This window comes from Myotis myotis, unplaced genomic scaffold (genome assembly GCF_014108235.1).
Source record: "Myotis myotis isolate mMyoMyo1 unplaced genomic scaffold, mMyoMyo1.p scaffold_m19_p_14, whole genome shotgun sequence".
Taxonomy (NCBI): domain Eukaryota; kingdom Metazoa; phylum Chordata; class Mammalia; order Chiroptera; family Vespertilionidae; genus Myotis; species Myotis myotis.
This window is the reverse complement of record NW_023416318.1, coordinates 14,450,031-14,473,674: the sequence shown is the minus strand read 5'-3', so window position 1 is coordinate 14,473,674 and position 23,644 is coordinate 14,450,031. Positions and strand designations below refer to the sequence as shown.

The window sequence follows — 23,644 nt, the reverse complement described above, 5'->3', positions numbered from 1 at the left end:
AAAATTATGCCATTTTAAGTAATCTGATTGACATTTTTTATATCTGTCAGAGTCTGGGGAAGGGGCACTCATTCTCTGTTGGTGAAACTATGTTTCATCTATGTAAAGAACAAAAGTGGATCTCATAAAACCCAGACCCCCTACAGATAATATTTATTGCTGTAAAATGTGTATACTTATATACTTTGAGTGGAAGTGCAAATCAATGCAATACTTTGGAAAACAATTTGGTATGTGGATCATAAATCACAATGTCCTTCAACTGTTTTGATTTTGATCCACTTCTGTGAGTTTATCTTATAGAAATAATACAAAAGAATAAAAAATGTTGTCACCCAAAGATGTTCATTGCAACATTAAGCATATAACTATAAAATGATTCCTTGTTTATCCTGGATTCATCTAATCTACTCACCACCCCCCAACCTCTTTGAATAATTAATTAAAATATATGATTGTAAAAAAATATTTCTCAAGACATACATTAATTTATAGAAACTATGTTCATAGATAAAGTCCCCGTGAAAATATTAGGAGGGTTTATGCAAGAATAATCATAGCTTTTGTGAGCATGTTAGGGTCAACTTTATTTTCCAGATGTTTAAAAATATATTTTTAAAAGGACAAAACTGTTTTGATGATGTTTGTCTGTCTGCCAATCTCTTTTTCTAGATTTGTAGTTTCTGCCTTAAAGAGTCTGGGCCAGAGATTCCACTCTATGGTCTGGCACAGGAGAGGTTTCTTCCAGGCCCCAGGGTATGATGGTGACTGGCCGTAAGGCCATCCAGGAGCTCTTGGGCACTGCCCCTGTGCCCATGGCACAGGAGCCAGGTCTGGAATGGATGTCCACTGCCATGTGGATCTGGCATTCTTCATCAACAAGGCCTGTCTGCTGGTGGCTGAGGTCCTTGACAGTTGGTTAATCTGCTGCGGGTTTAAAGCCCAAGTCTGTAATTGAATTATTCTGCTATCTAGATTGAGGATTAGCACCTCTATTGTTTTGATGTAGAAAATGGCTCAGAAATCCCCCTTGACAAGCTCTCTCCTTATCAAGAAACCACTCTGATGTCACCCACTTAGCAATTCGCACTAAGTGCCTATATTAACTGAAATTAGGTAGGTCCCAATCTCCCCATTGTGTCCAACCCCAAGGGACAAGGCAGCAGTAACTGAGTCAAGCCTGTCTCACACCCCCACTCCAAGGGCCTGGAATGAATCTGACTGGAAGCTCATAAAAACCAGACCCTTTCATAACATTATTACTATTACATGGAGATAACAAGTCTCCACATTTCAGTTTTCCAGGCCTCTAGCTCATTCTCCACCCAGAGTTAGAAAGGGCCTTTTCAAGACCCTCTGGTGCCCTCCCATGGCATAGCCAGTGGTCGGCAAACTGCGGCTCGCGAGCCACATGCGGCTCTTTGGCCCCTCTTCCACAAAATACCGACTTCTGCGCATGGGCCACGAAGTTTCAATCGCACTGTACGTGCGCGCCCGCAGGTGGTATTTTGTGGAAGAGCCACACCCAAAGAGCCGAATGTGGCTCGAGAGCCGCAGTTTGCTAAGCACTGGCATAGACAATAGAAAAAAACCTCTGACCCAGCCTGCAAGCCCCGCCCATCCTGGCCCCAGGGCCTCTCCAGCAGAGCATTTGTATTTGCCCCAACTTGGGGGGGGGGGGGGGGACAGGATGAGGACACCTTCTTCTCCCCTCCTCTAGAGTGACCAGCCAGTCCCGGTTTGCCTGGCACTTTCCTTTTAACACCAAGGAACCTCTCAGCAGTGTATTCAGGTTTAAACCTGATGGGAGTGGGCTCAAGGAAGGCAGGGAGGAGGAGGAGACACTATGGACCTCTCTTTCAAAGAATTTTCCTCTAAATGTAAGGAAAGAAAAGGAGTGGCACATAGAATGGGAAATGCTGCCAACAGAGGAATTTCTTTCTGGTTTATTTCTGTCATTACTATTGTTGTACCTTGTTTGAATGTAGTTTAAGTAATATCATGTATTTTTGCTTATGGGAATAATTCAGAAGAGACGTGAAAGTGGAAGAAACGGGGAAGAGGAATTGATAAGAGATGGAGAAGTGCACGAATGGGAGGGAAGGAATGGGATCTAGAACCTAAGCAGAGGTGAATTTAGCTGGGAATACAGAGACCCAATGTTTAGCAATAGGAGACAAATTAGAGTCTACAGGGGGGCCGACATGGTGGTGGGAGCGCATGGAAGTTCTTTTCAGATCACTTCCATATTCTCAATGAAATAAGGAGCAAGGTTCATTAGTCAGTGTTTAACCCCTAGAGTGCCGGGGAGTGCGGTCACGCTCCTCCTGCAGCGCCACTAGTAGATGCTAGTAGTTCACTCTTTATTGACAGACAGCACCTAAGTGCAGATTACTTATGATGCTGAATGTTTGTAGTTCTAAAATTGACCACTGGCATTTACCTGCCTAATTTTTAATAGGTACTACGATTTTATGAAGTTTACTCAGATTTTGTAGCCCTAAAGCTTCAAAATGGTGTCCAGTCCTAAGTCTGCTTTTATTAGTGACTAGAGGCCCTGTGGGAAAAAGAGAATCTTTGAGGCAGTGGTTCTTAAGCTCTTTAATTCCTTTGAAAAATTTGACTTGGGGTACAAAACTCCTCTGTACCCACAAATAAAGTTTTACATGGAGTTTCAGGAGGCTTACTTTAGAACCATCCAGGTAGATAAGATTTCTTGTTTTTTAAAAAGCTCTATTGTGAAAGTTAACTTTGAAAAAGATAATGTCAGCTGCCTATCAAGATAGGGTACACCAGCCCAGCCAGCATGGCTCAGTAGTTGAGCATCAACCTATAAACCAAGAGGTCATGGTTTGATTCCTGGTCAGGGCACATGCCTGGGTTGTGAGCTCAATCCCTGTGTGAGGTGTGAAGGAGGCAGCTGATCAATGATTCTCTCTCATCATTGATGTTTCTCTCTCCCTCTCCGTCCTTTCTGAAAACAATCAAAATATATATTTTAAAAAAGATAAGGTACCCTGGATCCTGGATGCAATTTCATCATCTGGAATGAACTTCAGGAAGAAGTGGGAGTCATCAAGCAATTGCAAGTTGGGTAGACATAACGATAAGTAACTCATGATAGATGCAAGATGCAGCAAGATAAGGCTTACTCGAAGATTGTACCTGCTTAGGAAGTGCAGGCTCAGGGGTGCCTGCTTTGGAGAAAATATTTGGGTCTGGGATCAGGGAGGACAAAAAAAAAAGGCAGAGAGAACATCCAGGAAAACAGCCAGAAAGGGAAGAGATAACAGAGCAGCATGGGGCTGGGCAGTCAGGGTCTTAGAAGGCCACATCTGGGTTTCAGGATGTACATATAGTGAGACGAGGGCGGTAAAGGGGGCTGGGAGGAGAAAATCCCAAGGGCAGAGAAAAAAGGGAATGGGTATGGACCTTGAAAACACCTTAGGAAACCAATGAAGAGATTCCTAATTGAACAAAGGCGTGTCAAACAAGTGGTACCTGGACAAAGTCCAGCCTCACTATACATAAGATTCGGGAAAGGACAGCTAATTAGAAACAATCAGACCAAACACAACAAGAATATCAGGAAGAGAGTTGCTTTCCGGCAGAAATTATGTGATTGAATATTGCCTTATATTTTTCATTTTCTTAGAGATTAGGGAAGAAATACAAGAATAGAGGGGCCTGAGCAAAACTTTGTGAATTAAAAAAAGAACACCTCAGTTGTGATGCCCAGTGTGTTCTGCAAAGTTGGAAAGGTTAGTAAAATATCAATACCGTTACAGGGATGAATATAAACATCTGAATTCCAAGACAAAACTAGAAAAATGTAAAATAAGGATGAGGAAGTTTCTGGTTTGCAGCAGGTGGCGGGCACATTACAGAAAAAATCAAAGGGTGTTTATCAAACACCAAGCAAGGGATCCGGGCAAAGGAGTCCTGCTCTTGCCAGAGGTTCCAGGATGCAAGATAAAAGGCAAACAACTTTGCCGACTCCTGGCTTTTGTTTTCCTTTTTCTTCACCCCCTACCCCTAATAATCCAGAGACAAAAATATTAATGCCTCTCTGCTAATCTCATAATTGCACTATAATTGGAGTTTATAGAGAGGTCCATTTTTCTTTGTTATGCATACTACTGGAGGCCGATGCACGAAATTCGTGCAAAGAGCTCGGCCCCTGCCACCACAGTGGCTGCCTCGTCCCTGCCTGCCACGGCAGCCGGGGGGCCTCTGCCTACCGAGGCAGGGCAGCTTTGTCCAGAAGGTCATCCAGAAGGACACCCAGTCTAATTAGCATATTATGCTTTTATTATTATAGATTTTGTTCAGATTTTAAATGTCTTCCTCTTCACATTACTATTAAATACTTGATTCTGTGACTTGCCATTAAATAAATTGAGGGGAGTGATTAACTGGGGAGCTTATACGCATATATGCATAACCCATGGATACAGACAATAGGGTGATGAAGGCCTGGGAGGGGCAGGTACAGGGTGGAGGGGGTCAATGAGAAGAAAAAAACACACAAAAAAGGACATCTATACTTTCAACAATAAAGATAATTTTTTAAAAAATTCAACAGACACTGCTAAGTACTCTAGAAGAGAGAGGGGGGAATAATACACCATCAATGCAGTCCATTCATTCATTCGTTCATTCATTTAACAAATATATTTTTTAAGTACCTACTCTGTGTCAGGTACTATTCTAAATACTATATATTAGAGCAACAACAGAGAGTAAAATCTCTAATCTTATGGAATTTATAGTCTAGGAATATAAATGTGCAATTTAATAGCCTGATCAGGCAACTAAATAAGTAAATACAGCACAATGAAGACTATAAGTAGAAAAAAAAACACAGCACAGAACTATGATATTTTGAATGAAGAGAGATCATGATTGGCTAGGAGTGAAGAAAGGCTGGGGAGTGGGGTACTGTGCAAATCAGCCTTGAAGAATGCATAGGAGAAAGAAGTAGGGTAAGGAGTCTGCAGGCATGAACTGGGACTGGAGTTATGAAAGCATGGGCTGTAAGTGGGGAACATTGAGGAGCCAGATGTGGTTAGCATCTTGGCATAGGTTGGAAAGAACAGGAAAACAGGGGTCCAAATCCTGGAAGACCTCGGAAGACTTTTGAGAAGTAAAGTAGCAAAACTGTAAGAGTTTGTGGAATAGACTGGAAAATAGAAGAGAGAATGTAGAGCAAAAGGGAGGTGTTTTCCAAACTTTGTTTTGGCCAAAGCTCATTCCTTAATGAGACTCCATGGTTTGAATATATTGATTATTCCATTGTGCATATGGCTGTTGGCCTTTGCAGAACTAAATACAGATTTGAATATGTGGCTGATTAGTTTATTTAACTTACATGTCAATATTTTAACAAGCATTCAAACATCATTATAATAATCCTTCCCTTTAATAATAGACTCATTTACACGAGTAAGACAATCTAAACATTTTGTTATTACTCACCAGAGACCCCAACGAATTGAAAAGCATGATCCCAGAGCCTAGTCCTACAGGGAGAATGTTTGAGGTTGGGGGGAGGTTAAATGACATCCACACCCCCTCATACCAGATGCTCATGAGTGAGGAATTAGAAGTGAGAGAGTTTGTACACCTCATGGCTTTCTGGTTTCTTGAGGCCTGATTTTCTGACTCCAGTCTCCATTTTGTATGCATTCTCATCTAAGTGCCCCATCTCCTTCAGACATGTCCATGATTAGAAACACATTTGGGGCCATCTCTGGTTCTGCCTCTATGACACAACTGCCTTTATTTTTGTTCCCTGTACCCCTCAAACCTGGACTTAGGGATAGGAGGAGGGGTGTTTGGCTACCTGTGACTTTAATGATTCCGGGCCCCTGTTTGCCTAGGGAGAAACTCCAAGAAAATTAGCTGCTCCGCCTGGTAATCTGAAAAGCAAATTATAGACGGGGGCATGAAAGAACTTTTGTTCCTCAAGACCCTTGCTCTGTTAATCTACAGCTTAAAGTTAATGAGCCCCAAAAGCAGTCCATTGTTGGGGGAAATGGGTATAGTTGAAGCCTTTGAAATCCACAGACCAGGATTCAAATTTAAACTCTGCGCTGATAGAAGTGGTTACTGCAGAGCTGGGATTGGGCCTCGGTTAATGAGAGTTAGTCCACAGATTGCCTGTCCTCCTCTCTAAAATCAGTTAACAATTGCTGCTCCTCCTAACTCACAGTTGGTAATAAGAAGCAAATGAAGTCATAACAATGACGGTGATAAAGTGTCTTACTAATATATACAATTGCATTTCCCTTTGATATCCTGCAACTCACAAGCCTTCCTGTTTTCTCTCCTGGTGATTTCTGCACCATTTTCATTAAAGAATCCACACTGGATTTAAGATCCCTTCTGGAAGCTAATTTAATTTCTCTATAGCATTTCTCACAAAACAAATGGTTTAACTTTTAGTTCTTCCACATTTCCACAACTTCCTTGGATACAGCACTTGTCATTTCATTAGTCCCTGAAAGTTATTCTTTTATTTTTAACTTTATTGAGGAATAATTGACAAGTATAAATATATACATTATATTAGCAAATATTTTCTGCCATTCTGTAGGTCACCCTTTTAATTTATTGACTGTTAAGACCTTGATCTGAATAGCCAAAGCAATCCTGAGAAACAAGAACAAAGCTGGAGACATCACACATCCTGATTTCAAACTATATTACAAAGCTATAGTAAGCAAAAAAGTATAAATGATGTTGGGAAAATTGGATATCTACATGCAAAATAATGAAAGTCATTTCTTTAATCTATTTTACTTGTTTAATCACTAACTGTTGAATATGTGCTCTGTGCATGCTTTTCAAGTACAGACAGTAATGGAGACAGTGGTATGACATTTGAGCCTTGGGTCACCTGATAGTCCTCAAAGCCCATCTGCTTCAGTTTCCCGTTGCTGATTTACGTTTAACATTATAAGGTCTGAGATGTCTGTCTTTCCCTTTGACCACTTTTGTGACTAAGCTCATCCATAAATTCATCTTCTCTCAGAAAAAAAAAAATGATCTGTTTGGTTCTTGCCTTCTGGACTTTGATCCAGGTAGCCGGGTCACTACCAATCAAGAGCTTGAGAAAAAATAAGATCTTAAATGAAAAGGCCTGAATTGGTGCTTGACTCATCGTAGAAAGGGGTTCTCATAGTCTGAGGAGTTCAAGGGCTGCTCAAATGGTCCTTTATGGAAAAAAAGAGCCCTTAAATGAAAGCTGGCAGGAGAGAGACAAGCCATACAGTGAAAGCAAAATATCAGAATGCCAAGAAAGTCAGCTAGAGGCGGATGTTTGAAGAGGTAAAATGAGGCCAGCTTGGTGGGTGGGCAGAGGGCATTGAAAGACCAACCATGTGATTTTGGGTTTGGAGGAAGAGTTAACCAAATTGTTTTTCAATCTAATCTTATAATTCCAATCTGCCTCTTTTGGCTTCATAAGGTATTTCTCAACCCTCCACTGTTTGTGTAGAACTTGTCTCGAATTGAGAAGTTGAAAGGGTAAACTCACTAATGGAGTATCAAGAACATTCTGCAGAATCTAATTTTTGCAATTTTTACCTTAGTTGTTAAGGTCATGGGCATGCCAGCCCACAAAGAGTTGTTCATATGCCATGTTTGCCTTGGAACCAGTAGAGGTAGCACAGTAAAAAGAAAATATTTAGAAGTAGTTAAAGAAAAGTGATAACTGTGATTACATAAATTTGCCTTATTTCCCCTCTGAATGGCATCCGGATTATGGTTAACTACCCAGAGTCCTTTATTATGGCAATAATTGAAAAGTCCAGAACTATATAAACCAGACTTAGAAAATAAATGGGACATAGAAAATTCTATTATGCATACAGTTGCATGGGGTCTGCAAGAGAGGCAATATGAAACACCTTGTAAGTATATTTTCTGATTTCAAATGCAGATGATTATGTTTTCAGAATCCAAATTGCCAGGGAACAGTTCTTTTTTCCTTCCTGTGGACTCTTCAAATTAAACCCAAATAGAATTTCTAATCATTAATTTGATACATAACCTCTCGGTTGGCAAACCTCTCTGTTTTGGAATACCCATCTGAGTGATGGGTATTTCCCAAGAGAACCGATAACTAATTTCTTAAAAGTCAAGAATCTTTGGGGATTGAGTAGATATTCATATTTTAGGGTTCTCTCTTTCTAGATTTATTGTATTTAAAAATTGCCAGTGGAGGAGAGTTTCACATGTATTTGATATATGGCCCCAACTCTCAGAATAGTTTAATAAAATATTACTGCTATCTGCATCTCAAGTATCTCCTTGATTGATCCCATTGCATTATGATTTGTGTTCATAGAGGGGCTGTTTTCTTTTCCTTTGAAGATGAACCTCACTTTTATGGTGCCATGGCATGTGGCATACTGCGTAGGGTATTGTGAAGATGGGGAAGGAAGTTGTCGATTTTTGTTTATGTTTAAGTGCACTTAAGCTGAGTGACCCTTCAGTAGAGAAAGGTTCACTGTCACATACTCTTATCCTGGCTTGTTCCTGCCCTACTAATTCTCTTGCGCCTACTCTCTGATGCCTGGAATTCCCTCAACAAGTAAGGCAAGCCATGCCAAGAGAAAATGAGTCACTGAAAATATCTCAAGAACTAGTAACACTTGAGTAAAGTCTATTTCCAAGTGAGGTGTAAATAAGTGGTGCCTGGTCCTTTCTTCTCAGGCAAGGTGGGAGAGAAAGGAAAGGAAAGAGAACAGCAGTGCCTTGCGGGGAGGGGGGGTGGTTGGGCGGGGGGGAAGGGGGCAGGCAGGAGTCCCCAGTGGTTGGGAAAAGAGAGGAATGTATAGACAGGGAAGACTGAGAACCTGAATTATCACTTATTTTATGATTTGGGTTAATGTGGTCCTGTTCTATGTGCAGGTAAAGTGGTTGGTAAGATGCCTAATAATTCAGCCCAGTCATTTGACAGTAGATACAGAGCAAAACAAAAGAGGTTCTTAAGCGAACAATAAAGTTTTCCCTTCTGAGTAGATACACCCTATATCAACCACACCAAACAGTCCTCTGGTGCACATTGGGGCCCCAGGGGTACACTAATCTGTGAAAATAATTTTAAGAAGGCTCCAACTTTGGGGGCCCTTTGAGTTCCAAGTTCTACTCACCTGAGACTAAGGTAACCAGGGTGCATTAATATTTGTTTCTATTTCAGATTGTGTCTTCCATCCTAGTGACTTTCCTCCTAACTCCAATCTTGGCCCTGACGGTGAGTGAGAGTAGAGGGACCCAACCTGTGTAGTCTTCCTTAAGCAGAAGTTTTTCATAAGTGATAATCCAGGGTGACTTTCCTCAAATGTCTTATGGGTGTCCCTGTAAACCTGCAAAATATGGGCAAAGCGGAAACCCTGGACTTTCAACTCTTCTCCTTGTTGCTTGGTTTTCTCTAGACCATCAGTGACAGCCATCCTCTGAGTGGGTCTGTGGGGACCCAGAGCATCAATGTCAATGCCTTCCGAGGTATGGTCAGCATCCGAGACAACAATGTTTTGAGTGAATGGTATGGACACATGGACTACAACAATGTAAGATGTGGAACACATTTGTCACAATCCAAACTTTAGCCTTTCGCTTTGCCAGAGAGAAGAGGACACTGTCTACATTTGCCTTCTCTAGGTTTAGGCTCTCAATGGTACTACCTGTCTCTAGGTCAGGAACTAGCCTTCCTGCCATTGTGTGACTTTTTTCTGATCCCTACAGACTACAGGAACTTCTGTAGTCTGTAGGGATCCCACACCTGTTTGCTTCCTATGAGCTGCTAACTTCACAGGACTCATGGAAGTCTCTGAAAATAGAGAGCCATTTAAAGGACACCTATTTCTTATAAGTGGTATGTACTATAAAAGTTCTTTTGTCTTAATCTCAGATTTTAATCAGTTTATTTACAAAGAAGGATGATTTACTTTCACTTTTAGAAATATTGCCTTAACTTGCCTGCCTGTGTCCTTAGATAGTAAGACGTGGCAGAAAGATGCAGGATTAGGGAGCGACTGCCTATGACCTTGGCCTGGCTCTCTGATAGAAAAGCTCTACAACCACAGGGACATCACTCAGCCTTTCTGTGCCTGGGTCTTCTCATCGGCATCAATAGCTGCCTTCCATACCTGAAAGGACTCTGGAAAGTAAGAACCCACAGTCCTCTCTCCGGCCCAGAAAACCCTCCGACAACCAGCCACTGCTAGTTAGAAGTCCCTCTGCCTGTCTTCACATTGGACAGCTCAGGACAGACACCTCAAATGCAGGCTTTCTCTCTGCTCCCACTTGTATCTGCTACCATGCTCTCTTTCCTGAATACATTCTCCCTCACTCTTCACCTAACCCGCCCCTGACTTCCTCAAGGAGTTATCTCCTGAACCCTCCTAAAGGGAATGCAGGTTAGTGATTTCCAACTCTGTTAACTCCTAGAAACTTTTTTTTTCAAACAATATAGTCCATAGAATTCCATTATATAGAACAGAAGAAATCAGAACTGCTCTGGCTAGAGAAGGGAGACACAGGTGAAGTATTCGTAGGCTAAGTCAGACACAGCCAGAGACCCACTTCTCTGATCCAAAGCTGAGAGAAGCAAAATGACAGGCTCAGGGCCACATGGAGGGGCAGTTGGTGGCAGACACAGGCCTAGAATCGGAGTCTAGAAGGTATGACCCAAAGATCCTAATCGGCCCGTACATTCAGAGAACATTCTGTAGTGCACAGGATGCTTTCACGTAGGATCTCGTCTCATCCTCTCATCATCATGTCAACCCTGTGGTGGAAGGCCTATCGTTTCTTCTTTACTGATGGGGAAGCTGAGGGTCGTGGAGGCAGCTGAGGACCGAATGCCAGATCAGGACCTTAAAGTCAGCTTTGTTACCCGGCCTCTCTCCCACCAGTCTATCAGTAGTGTGTAGCGTGTCCTGGAAGATTCCTTCCCGTGCCTGCAGCAGGGACAGTGCCACATGGCCCTCAGGAGCAGCAGGGCTCTGTGCGCATTGCCAGTCCTGCTGCTGGCTCTTCACTCTGGTGCCCAGGGGTGCTCTCTCTGGGGTGCTCTACATCACAGTCTAAAGAACAGCTATTTGCCAGCTTGGATGGGGAGGAGGATCCTACTAATACTGTGACTGATGAATGACATGGTTCTGCTGTGTTGCTTTAAGGATCTCTTGGTGGCTAAGATATATAGCAAGATGGCTTGTGTCTTGGCCAAGATGGACCAAGCTGTCTTCCCAACTTTGGATGACATTATCAAGGCCCTGGACCACCAGGTAAGTGAGACAGCTCCTTGTGGTCCCCTTCCTAGGATGGTATATATTCCAATTCTGCATCCCGACCTCCTGGGACAATGGTAGACACACAGAGAAAACTTGGTTCATGTTTATGCTTAATGTCCATGAAATCCTACCATCATGCAAAGGACCCCAAGTCCAGTACATGGCCCACTTAAGTCAAATCATAACCTGATCAATAAAAATGCCATACAATGACATAATTTTCATGTATTCCAAAGGGATGTGAGCTACATGTTAGTGAATATAAATTGTTGACTATAAGTATTAGAGTAAATTCATAGAGTGCTCACATCCCTGTGCCTTCTCCCCTTCCCTGCACCAACCCCTGCCCATCACATACATATGTACCATCTTTAGATGAAAATAAACCAGGCCTGCTGAAACTATCTTTCTCTCAGCCTCTTAAATGACAAAGATAGCCAAACATGCTGCCATTTGCTTTAGTAACCTGCCCAGATCATTTGAGCAACATTCATGTCCATGGCAGGAGAGTCACTGAACTTGGGAAAAAAATGCACTTTGGGTCACATAGAAAAAGAGATAGAAAGTTGTCCACTCCTCTGGTTTATAGCTAGTAAAAACTTAATATACAAATGACACATAATTTAAAAACTATTCTATATTATCATCACTGCTGAGAAAAGCTATGGAGGCTGGAAAGTTGTGGAATTAGGAAGGGTAAAGAAATACAAACCCAGTAACAAAGACACACAGGCTCACTCACAGATTTTTCTGGAGTAATATCATCACCTTGTGGCCAGAGAAGATATTGCAGCTAAAGACAAAGCACAAGGACAAGTTTGGGTTTACAGCTATTTCTGTAAAATGTATCACCCAAGTGTGCTGAAATATGTTCCTTGTCTCTTCTTCTTGCTGTACCATCTCCATATACTGTCTCACCACTTTCAAATACCACCTCTTCCAGGGTTTAAAGCATTATCCATCCACGCGTGGCCTGACCTACACTGTTTTACCCACCCGGGTCAAGAACTTGGCACAGTACGGAATGGCTATCCAGGACACGTGCCGAGAGGTCCCTACCTACTTTGCCCAGCAGCAAAAAGAAGGTGCGTTAGGAATTTAACTAGAAACCAAAGACCTTTGGTGAGACAAAAGGTGCAATACAATTTTTAGGTCATTGGGCAATTCTAATGACATTTTTTGGGGTCTATTCCATTTCTTTGCTACTGGGTAGAAAAGTAATGTGCCCTGGGATATATTTTCCCTGGTGGCAGAGATGATCTGCTGTCATCAGGGCTCACTGAGAACAGGAAGCAGAGTGAACTTAGCTTTCCCAGATGGTTGAGGGCTGCCATTTCATCATTTGACAGTTGGCAGATACCCTCACTCAACCCAAAGCTTCATCAACTCCTGCCCAAGTCACCCAGTGGCTGGTGTCACACCATTACAGGTCCATCACTTTGGGGTTCTCAGTCCTCCTCTTTCTCTGGCTTCCCAGAGGTTGGAATGCAGGACCCTAGAAGTTGTAGACTGCACTGGGGAAGGAGCACCTCAGAGGCTGGCTCTCCTGCTGGGGATGTGGTGGGGATCAGTGGTGGTTGGCTTGAAAAACTACTAGATAACATCTCAAAACTACCTGCTACTCCAGATATAGTCAGTAATCTTTTCCCATTAGGCTAGTGCCAGTCACTTACATCTTAGTATAAATTAACCCAATGAACAAGGCTTTTTAATAACAAGAAGATCCAGCAGGAAAACAGGGAGAACTTGAGGGGTTGGGGATTGGGAGTATGATTACAGGTCAGTAAAAATAGAAAGGGGGGGGAATGCAGGGCCAATTTTGCAGCACAGGGGAGAGCTCCCATTTTAGTCCCATTTTAGTCTCTTGCTAGTAGAGCTCTCCTGAGCATCACATCGATTTAGGTGCAGGATGTAAGATATCCACTCTACTTTGAGGTCTGAAAGTGATTGAGTAATTATTTTGTAAAATGCTCCTCTTTCTTCTTAAAGGTACCGCACTGTCAGTGGACCCTGATTCATGTTTTGAAATCCAACTTCTGTACTTTATGGGGATCTCCATCTGCGGGGAGATCCCTGGGCTCTAAACCTCCAGGTCCTCCATGTGGAGAATGGGCCCGCCTAGACGGGGCTACTGGCCTGAAATCAGCACTTAGGGGCTCAGCACTCCCATCTGCCAATAAAAAGCTCCTTGTTTCTACTTTCTACCTTTTGACCCAAGATCCAGCTTTGTAACCTGGAATTTTGGGTACAGTTTCTCCTTCTGGGTCAGAACAATAAAGTTTCTTGCCTCACTGGTCTAGCAGATGATGGTCTAGCCCTCCCTGCCTGCACTGTCCTCTCTCGAGTTACTGGCATCCCCCTCCACATGCATTCCACAAAACTGCATGCCTGTATGGTGTGAAGGAGGAGGGGCCTCTCCTAGATTGTCTCAACTCTAAAGGCCTCTCTTAGGGTGTCCCTTACTAGGAAATAATACCTTGATAAATAAATAACAAAAAGATGCTAGCCACAGCATAGACAATCTGTCATGTCTGAGGCCATATGTCTGATTCCTGCAAATTGGTGCTAAGATTCTATGAAAGCCTATTCACCATGGTAACCCAGCCTGCACCATGCAAACCCCTAAGAGAGATCCAAGTGAAATTAGACCTCCAAGGCCTCCCCTTGGAACTGGTCTAAACCTTCCTAGTAGTTTAGATACCGTAGTGGTAAGTCCTAGCCATTTCCCTCTGCTACAAATGAATAAGGGGGCTGGTTTCTTAGCACTGGTTCTTTAACGGTCTATTCCTGGGGCTGGGAGGGACAGAGACAGCTCCACTCCCACCACACAGACCATCCCTGGCTCCCCTTACCTTAGACACAAGAATAAACAGAGGAAGGACTATTTAAGATACAGATGCAGATAGCCACAGAGGTTGTGTTGGAGTTTGGAGCACTTTAAATAGTGTGGGACTGGGATGGGATTGGCCAGGGAGTGGGGAGGGGTGCAGTGAGTGGCAGAACTCTGGGTGATCTCAGCACCAATTTGCAGGAGACAGAGCTGAGCACCAGCGCTGTAAAGTATGATGTGGTGTGGCTACCTACAGCCATGAACGGAAAGGCAATTGCAGAGAAAGGTCCAAGATAAACCTCTGGGCTTAACTAGGGTATGGTTGGACAGACCAGATGCTTGGAACCTATGGATTTGGTTGCATGCAGCTTGTTGAGGGTGAGGAAGGTGGAGATATGTGCATAAACACATTCAGAGTGGAGGTATCAGATGTGACAGGCCAAGGCTGAGCAGGGTTAACTGACTTAAAGAAAGCAGTCATGAAAAAGTAGAACTCACAAGTTTGTTTTAAGAGTGGGAATCTATATATATAAAAGCCTAAGCAACCATTCGACCGTTTGGCCAGTAGCTATGACGTGCACTGACCACCAGGGGGCAGACGCTCAATGCATAGGCATGGAAACATGGAACAGACTGATGAATCTCAGAAGAAAAGGGAAGGTGGGGGGTGTGGGAAGAGATTAACCAAAGATCTTATATGCATACTAGAGGCCCGGTACACGGATTTGTGCATTGGTGGGGTCCCTCAGCCTGGCCTGCGGGGACTGGGCTGAAATCGGCAGTCTGACATCTCCCAAGGGGTCCCGGATTGCAAGAGGGCACAGGCCAGGCCAAGGGACCCCACCAGTGCACGAATCTGTGCACCAGGCCTCTAGTATCATTATAAACATTGATGAGAATAATACATCTCTGAGCATTGGATTCCAAAGGAAGTTACCAATTAAAATACCCTTTTTTACCACCCCCACCCCTACCAATTCTGGCCACAGGAATAAGTATGTATCCCCAAGTTATTCTGTTATGGTCCCTTCCAGACGATTTTAAATTTGAAATTCAAACAAGAGGAGTCTCTTTCTTTCTGACAATGATGCTGGGAAGATGAGGACCTTGTTGGCATCTGCTCTCCTGGAGAAAGCTAATGTAAGATTCTGAGGCTAATGTGGAGGGAGAAAGAATGTTGAGATGGGTAGGGGAGGGAACGAGTCTGGCCACCTTAAAGTACCCAACTCTAGCCACCCAAGACCAGAATATCCCTATCCTCCTATACTAAGCTGGGACAATGAATTCCACTCCATCTAGCCTCTGTGAATTAGATTTGGGTTCCATCACTTGCAAACATTAAGATTCCAGCTAGTACACTCGATCATTCATTTTGCACTTTAATGTATACTCTTTTACTATTGTTTCAAATGTTTTAGATACATTTCTCACTTCCCCAACAAGAAAATAACTTTATTGTCTATGGCAGTTTTGTCTTGGGCCCCTTCCTCTAGCATGCCTAATCCAGTGCTGAGCCATTGTAAGTGCTTTAAATGTATTTAGTAATGGTTATTAAGAAGAACAGTGTTAAGCCCTGCTGGTGTTGCTCAGTGTTTGAGCATTGACCTATGAACCAGGAGGTCACGGTTTGATTCCCAGTCAGGGCACATGCCCAGGTTGTGGGTTCAATCCCCAGTGTGGGTGGTGCAGGAGGAAGCCAATTAATGATTCTCTCTTGTAAATGATGTTTCTATCTCTCTTTCCCTCTCCCTTCTTCTCTGAAATCAATAAAAAAAGAAGTACAGTGTTAGGAATAGGAGCAGTTGATGATCAGTCAACATGAGAACCAGCTACAATGTGGGTCACGACCCCTTTGGTGGTCGAACGACCCTTTCACAGGGGTCGCCTAAGACCATCCTGCATATCAGATATTTACATTACAATTCATAACAGTAGCAACATGACAGTGATGAAGTAGCAACGAAAATAATTTTATGGTTGGGTCACAACGTGAGGAACTGTATTTAAAGGGCCAGAAGGTTGAGAACCACTGAGCTACATGATCTGGAAATTTGCCCACATTATGCAATTTCTTTGTCATATTGGAAATTGCTTCCCTTCTATATAGGGACTTGGCATTCCCAGATCGGTTCTTACTTCTGCTGGGATTTTCAGCAAAAGTTCCCTGGGTGATGGGTGTTCCAACTTCCCTCTCTCCTGGGACAAAATATATCATGATAGTGTTTATTAAGGGTGAATCTACTGTGTTGATGAGCTAAAAGGCATGTGAATGGCCCTCAAAGCTTAGTGCTTTGTCAGAGGAGATAGTTTTCTTCATCTGAGTAGTCAAGTTTTTGCTAAGGGTACCCCAAATCCATGCCCCTTCACTAGGTGGAGGTTAGTGCCACCTGAGCCCCTGCTTCCCCCTGGGCTGCCCTAGGGTGTTGGACAGACAAAGGGGCAGCTGGTCAGTGAACAGATGCAAAGATGGAGACTTGCACCCACAACGAGCCTGTATGTGGCCCAGCCATATTATTTGGAGATTTTCACACTTCGTGTACTTGACTTGAAATCCTGGCAATTTCTCTCCTTCTATATATTGACATAAACATCATTTGACACCCCTTTGCTATTTACAAAAAAAGCAAACACTCAGATAGCTATAAATGTTGTATTTATGTTTTACTACTGAATCTCAAAATTAGTTGGGGTTTTTGGAAAGAATTTAATTTGTCTTCTGAGGTGAAACCAAAGGGCATATTTCATTGAAAAGATGCAACCAGTGGGCCGAGGCTTAAACATCGATGCCTCCACAGATGGAAATCCCAAGGATGCCCAGGAGGCCAGCCTTTACACAGCCATGAGCACCGGCATCATCTGAAAAGGGGGAACATTTTTGAAGAAAGAAGAATGAGAAATACATTATTAGAATGCAGCAAATCAGAGCCTTTTGTAAATGTCTTGACTGGGGGCTGTACACGTAATTTCACGTTACCCAAGATTTTAGCTATACATGTACTGCAAAGGATAATAATATCCTAGCTTAAATAGACGGACAATTCCTGGAAGAGATGTCCGGCTCCGTTCAGTTGATGCTCTGCTTAATGCCATGCTATGTGTCTTTACTTACAAATGCTAATGACCTTACTAAAAGAAAAATGTCTTAACTAAATTTTTTTTTTTCTGGGCAGTAGAAATGTATTGAATGCTAATTCTTTTCATCTTTATCTACCTCCCACAACTCTGGGGAATTTGTGTTGTTGTGTGCAACATCTGTGGCCCAGCCTCTTTGGCTCTGGCCTCTCTTCTGTATTTAGAAAATATGTATAAAAATACCAGTAAAGCCCAGCGACCCATGAACTAAGAGGTCACCAGTTCAATTCCTGGTCAGGGCACATGCCTCAGGTTTTCCTTGACACCCAGGAATCTTTTTTTATCCCATTCTCTGTGTTAACTGGTCAACTTCTCCGCCAGATTATATGTTCCTTGGGGGCAGAGTTTTATCCATTTCTGTATCTCTCCTAACATTTAGCACAATGTCCACATGTGGTCAGTATTTAATTCCCAAAGCAAACCAGATTGAGTCATGTTTTATATTTGTATTTCACACAACACCTAGCAAAGTGTTGGCACATTAGAGGTTTCAGAAAATATTGGGTGAAGAAATGATTTATTTGTACTCACGTGGTTTTTCAACCACTTCTGCCTTGTACAAGGGGAGGTGTTTGCAGAGCTGCTCGATGGGTGACCCGAAAAAGAACCATTTCATGTCTGTGAACCAAGACTGCAGCGGGTTGTACTTGACCCAGGTATATTCGGTGGAGGACATGGTCTTCAGAGCCTAGATCAGTATAATAGAGTGGGACTGGATAAAAATACGTTGACATAACCTGGTGTACCTCATTCTCAATTGTGACTTTTTTTTCTTTCAGGTTATTAAGTAGAAGGTGGTCAGGAATCTCAAGACATCTTCTCTTCCTGACCACTTGGTCTTCAGAGAATCCTCATTACTACCAATATTATTTTGCTGGTGATGACAATGAAACCCAGAGAGGGTGATGCCTATGCCCAAGGTGGCACAAATGGGAGGGAGAATTAAACCCCAGATGTCTAGCTTCATGATGTTTTTTATAATTCTCACTATATTATATTGTTTCTTTGCATGTTGTGTCATTGAATATTATAACTTCACTCCTTTTCTCTTCCCTTCAGTCTTTCTTAGATCCCTGCTCTGAAAAGAGAAGCTGTGCAGTCCTTTCTACAGAAACAATGGGATTTACTATAAGTTCTTGTATTGGGAGCTCTATGGTAGAAATCAAGCTAAGAGATATACTCCTGCATCAAAAACAATAAATGTGAAAATACTCTAATAAGTGGATAGTAATAAGATATAAAATTATGATCCCTTACCCTCTTCATTTCTCCATAGTCACCAGTTTTTCCTGGCTCAAGAACATGGAATATTTAAGGCCACACCAGAATTACCTTCCTCTCATAGATGAACCGTTTGAGTTGGTCCAGAGCAGGGATGGCATCATGGTTCATCTTCATGACGTAGCAGGCTCTTCGGGAGAGGATCCTGGATGCGATGTAACCCTGAGGCAGCAAGAGCACAGTTACTGCCCCTCCCAACTCCCTGGATTCTGAACTTGGTGAGAATGATGTGTGGACCTTGAGAAAGCCTTGAACATGCACAGTGATTGCACATGACTGATTTTTAATCTGCAATAAATCCTATCCATTCAACTTCTTTGACATAGTATTTTTATTTCTTCACTTGTCATCTCCATCTCTGAAAAGTGGGCCACATGATTTGTTATGGAATGAAGGTCTACAGTTTGCAATTTGAAAGATTGAGAAGCAGCAGCTCTCTGTCTCTATTGATTTTGTGACGCTTCCCCTTGATTTGGAGTACATGCAATATTCTTTAGAACTGAGCTTTCCAATATGTTAGTTATTAGGCACATTGTAGCTCTTTAAATTTAAATTCAATAAAATTGAAAATGTACTTCCTCTGTCACACTTTTACCCAGGCACAGAGCGGTGCACTGTGGATATAGGTAGATTGTTGTCTTCAAGGGCTCCATAGCCACAAGGGCCAGCTGCTTCCCTTTTGGGAAATGTGGGTGTAGAACATTTCCACCATTGCAGAAAGTTCCATTGGACAGTGCTGGTCTAGAAACTCTCCTTAACATACCCATGCCCACCCTCATCCCCCATACACACTTGCTTCATCTATTCTTCCCTTCTCTACCACCTTCTCTCCATCTTTTCTCCACCTCTAATCCAAGTTGGCTGGGTAGGGATGGGTTGGAAGAAGTTGGAATTGGAAGAGCAATGGAGGGTGAGGACCTTGGAGCCAGAAGGAACCTAAGGGCATCTAATCTTCATCCAGTGTGGTACTCTTTAGAGTTCCAAATAGTTATACAGCCTAGAAGACTGTATGTAACATCAACCCTTCTGCTTCCTATTTTTCAATTCTCACACATTTTCAGTTCCTAAAATTCAAAAATAGACTGAGACCAATGGTGATGATCATGGAAGAGTCTTACATCCTCACCACTTCATTTTTTTAAGACACTTTTGGGATTTTCTTGACATCTGCTTAAAAACAATTTCAGTAGAACTTCCTTTTAACCCATGTTTTTCAAAGACTCTATACTTTCAAATGTGTCCTGGAACTCCCAATACCAATGGGGAGAAAACATGTGAGGATGCTTGTACAAGACAAGAAGAAAAATGTATCCAGACATCCAGTGAGAGGGACGACAACCTTCCCATATCCACAGTGCATAGCGTTGTGCCTGAGTAAAATCAAACTCATAGTTACAGTGAACAACCAGAAAATAAGCAAATAATACACGGAAAAAGGACAGAATATGTTTTCTGAGCAGGTTTCTGAGATTTTTTGTTAATAACAGTAACTAAAACTTGGAAATAGTTTGGTGTTTTAATTAACATACAGAAGAAGCATGCTTACAGAAGAAGCATGATTTATTGTGTAGCCTACATGCAGAGTTAAATGTGTATAGTTGTTCTGGATTTCTGGTCACTTGTGACTGTTTCATGATCGCTCTTTTTCTGAACAATTTTTTGTATGAGAAGCCCCAATTCATTCATTTATTTATTCGATAAATATGTTTTTAGAGTCAGTGCTATGCATTGCTTTGGGCTTTGTCCATTCTTTCTGAGCCTGTAGCGAGACAGTATCATCATGCTTTCAATTTCCACCTGAAAAGGTCAAGTAAACGTGTATGTTTCCTATGTCATATTTTTGTCTCAGAAATGATTTTGTCTGTTTGTTCATCAATAGCTTGATTATTTAAAAGGAGAAGCAGAAGGACATGCTGATGGACTCGCAGGATAGATTATAGGATTCAAGTAATATAAACATTCCCTTGCAGCTTACATGCTTATAGTCAAAAACGGTGGTAGAGGAGCACGACCCGGCATGGATGTTAACGATGGCAGTGTTTTTTTCATTGTCAATTGTCACTGTCTCCTGAATATTGCCACCATTGTTGTTTGGGCTGATGATGTTAAAAACCTAGATTGGCCACAAAGACAAAATGGTTTTTCTATAAATCACATGCATTTGAAAGAATCCCTCCCAGCAAAATAGAGCCTTATATCTACTATGAACAAGCAATTAAAGCCTAAAACCTCTCCACTGGGAACCCAGACCAAAAGCACATGTTAAAATAAGAATGTAAAATTCTTTCTCATAGTGGACAATTGTAAGGGAGAAGCAATGATATCACAGGAGAGATGAGACTGACCACATTTTAAAGCAATGGTTTACATTTTTTAAGGTATTGCCATTGGAAAGAAATACTCAATCTCATTGTTTCCATTACTGGTTATTTCTGGGTTCTATCCCAAATAGGTCATATGGACTCTCTACTGTCCTTCAGATTATCTTGTATCTTCCTTTTCCTCTCCCAACATCTCCAAACTAGAAAGTTCGTCATGAATCAACTCACCTCGAATCCATGAGACTGTGTTCCAAAGATGGCCAGCACCACCAGAAATAACACCTGAAAAACAGACCAGTCACTTTCATTCCCAATAAGGTAATCATTGAGGATCGAGACATGAGAGGACACTGGACAGGACAAGCATAAATATCTCAGGAAATATAACCTAGAGACACTGGTGTGTGGTCATGGATGGTCAATAGTCCAAAGTATAAAACACACACACATTCACTTGGTTGACAGGTATTTATTGAATTTTTTGTCACCCAGTTCCCAGCCCTTTCTAACATCAAAACCTTTTACATAGCATGTGTTCTTATGCCAGGAAGAACTTAGGGCAGAGGAGCAGTGAGAAATGACTGATTTTACTATGGGAATGCCCTGGTGTGGTTCATTCTGGCTTTGGATTGCAAGAGGTCAATTTGTGTCCTCTGGTAAGAGAGAGAGAGAGAGAGAGAGAGAGAGAGAGAGAGAGAGAGAGAGAGAGAGAGAGAGAGAGAGAGAGAGAGAGAAGGAAGGAAGGAAGGAAGGAAGGAAGGAAGGAAGGAAGGAAGGAAGGAAGAAAGAAAGAAAGAAAGAAAGAAAGAAAGAAAGAAAGAAAGAAAGAAAGAAAGAAAGAAAGAAAGAAAAGGGACCTAGCCCATTTGGCTCAGTGGATAGTTCCTGGACTGAGGGGTCCCAGGTTCGTTTCTGGTCAAAGGCATGTATCTCGTTGCAGGCTCAGACCTCAGCTCAGGTTGGGGTGCATGTGGGAGGCAACCAATCAATGTCTCTCTCTCACATGGATATTTCACTCTCCCTGTCTCTCCCCTTCCCTTCCAATCTCTCTGAAAATCTATGGAAAAATATTCTTGGGTGAGGATTAACCAAAAAAAAAAAAAAAGGAAATGAGAGGGTAAAACATGTTAAACATGGATTCACGGACAATAGACACAATGGGTTTTTAAGGGAAAATATGAAAATAAGAAAAAAAAAAAAAAAGAAAGAAAGAAAATAAGATGCTTGGGGGCATGGCTAACTTTTGAGGCTGACATCAAGGAAAACCTTCTTATTCTCCCACAACCTATGCCTTAGTGTTACCATCAGAGAAAGGTTAGGCTACAGGCCATGTAACTGACACTGAGGCAGTTCTGACACTTAGCTATAGTTGTGTAAAAGTCTAACCCAATTCTCTGATCCTGGTTTTGTGCTGTCTTTTCTGACATCACAGTGCACCGCACTATCATTGAAAACTGCTGCTGGAGGGCATCTGCTAGAAGGCCGGTATTTTTAAGAACTGTCAGTGGGACTTTTCTACTGCCCCTTCTATATTGCCAATAACATTTCTCTCCTGATGGCTGGGGGTGGAGTGTCTGACAAAGACCACCCACTGATCTGCATAGGGACACATCTTCTCTGACTCCAGGCTGGTTCTAGTAACCTCTGACACTCCTATGTATTCTATTAATGAGGCGTGAACAGGTGGGTGGAGGACTGACCACCTTAGTGGTATGATTAGAGAGGGCTCAGGAAGTGCCTCCTGCCTCCAAATAACCACCTACTCAACACTGTGATTAATATACCACAGCGATAGGTCTGTGCTTCCAGTTAGGTCTCCTCTTGGAAAATCAAGAGGCTCCTGGGAGAGGAAACTCTTTAAGTTGACAGTCTTTCACACCTTGTGGGGAGGTACTTATCATTTTGCTTTCTCCCATGGCTTCTAAATGAGAATAACGGATAGAGACTGGGACAAGGAATTCTGATATAAAACAGAACATAGTCCACTGGCCATGGAGCACTGTAGTGAGGAACTATGGGAGATTGGGGCTGGACTGAGATCAGTTGGAGGGGTATAGGGGTCATGACAGGGATGCTTTGCCAGGATTCTCCTGTAAGTGGGGCCTAAGATGGGTACATTTCTAGCCTAAATCCCAAGTTCAATGGCTTGGGAAAATCAAGTTTCTCCATGTCTCAGTCTTCTCATCTGTAGAATGGGGTAATACTCAGCTCAGAGTTGTTGAAGTAACTAGATTAAATTATTCATGTGATATGTTTAGCATATTTCCTAGTATACACTTGGAAATAACTTCTGCTATTATTATTGTTGTTAATATTTTTAATGTTATTATTTTTAAATTACCACTTCTCTTTTTGATAGTAAATGAAGTTATCCTGAAATGCTTACATTCCCTCCAAAGCTCATAATAAGAATTATTATTAAAAATTCTCCACATTAAAATTCTCTAGTTATTGCCAAAAACTTTTTCTTTGTATTTTCAGTAAACATTTCAAAATACAGACAATAAACAAATACATATTTGACTTAATATTCAACACTATTCCTAAAAAAAGACATCATTAACTCAATCACAGAAACTTATCTAAGAACCCTGAAATCTAAGGCATATTGGATACGAACATTCTCTGCAGGCAGCCACCACAAGAGTATAAAGAAGCATAAACAAATACTCACAAGGGTTTTCATTTTGTCGGAAGGGAAGAAGATGCTGGAGCAAGTGAGGCTGCCTGGAGCAGCTCCTACCCTTTATATTGGTTTCAAGGTGTGGAAATCTCTT

At 42.1% G+C, this 23,644-nt stretch overlaps 2 protein-coding genes across 2 annotated transcripts; one reads left to right on the top strand and one right to left on the bottom strand.

The window, feature by feature from the left end:
* The first annotated feature begins 761 nt into the window (after window positions 1-761).
* On the top strand, window positions 762-13,387 carry LOC118669410 (gastrokine-3-like). The gene is made up of 6 exons (XM_036335526.1): window positions 762-914; window positions 9,209-9,262; window positions 9,444-9,578; window positions 11,190-11,297; window positions 12,247-12,388; window positions 13,293-13,387. The coding sequence occupies exons 1-6, from the start codon at window positions 762-764 to the stop codon at window positions 13,385-13,387; spliced, it is 687 nt and encodes a 228-aa protein (XP_036191419.1).
* Window positions 13,388-16,806: 3,419 nt separating this feature from the next.
* On the bottom strand, window positions 16,807-23,644 carry GKN2 (gastrokine 2). Its single transcript, XM_036335579.1, has 6 exons — window positions 23,542-23,644; window positions 21,096-21,149; window positions 20,522-20,659; window positions 18,598-18,708; window positions 17,797-17,953; window positions 16,807-16,989 (listed from the first exon to the last, which is right to left on the bottom strand). The coding sequence occupies exons 1-6, from the start codon at window positions 23,551-23,553 to the stop codon at window positions 16,907-16,909; spliced, it is 555 nt and encodes a 184-aa protein (XP_036191472.1). The 5' UTR covers window positions 23,554-23,644; the 3' UTR covers window positions 16,807-16,906.

Coding starts and splice junctions, on each gene's coding strand:
- LOC118669410 (XM_036335526.1), top strand. CDS start 762: ATGGTGACTGGCCGTAAGGCCATCCAGGAGCTCTTGGGCACTGCCCCT. Junction 915..9,208: donor GGTGGCTGAGGTCCTTGACA/GTTGGTTAATCT, acceptor TTTCTATTTCAG/ATTGTGTCTTCCATCCTAGT. Junction 9,579..11,189: donor GACACATGGACTACAACAAT/GTAAGATGTGGA, acceptor TGTTGCTTTAAG/GATCTCTTGGTGGCTAAGAT.
- GKN2 (XM_036335579.1), bottom strand. Junction 18,709..20,521: donor CCGTTTTTGACTATAAGCAT/GTAAGCTGCAAG, acceptor TTGCTGCCTCAG/GGTTACATCGCATCCAGGAT. Junction 16,990..17,796: donor AGAAGTGGTTGAAAAACCAC/GTGAGTACAAAT, acceptor CCCCCTTTTCAG/ATGATGCCGGTGCTCATGGC.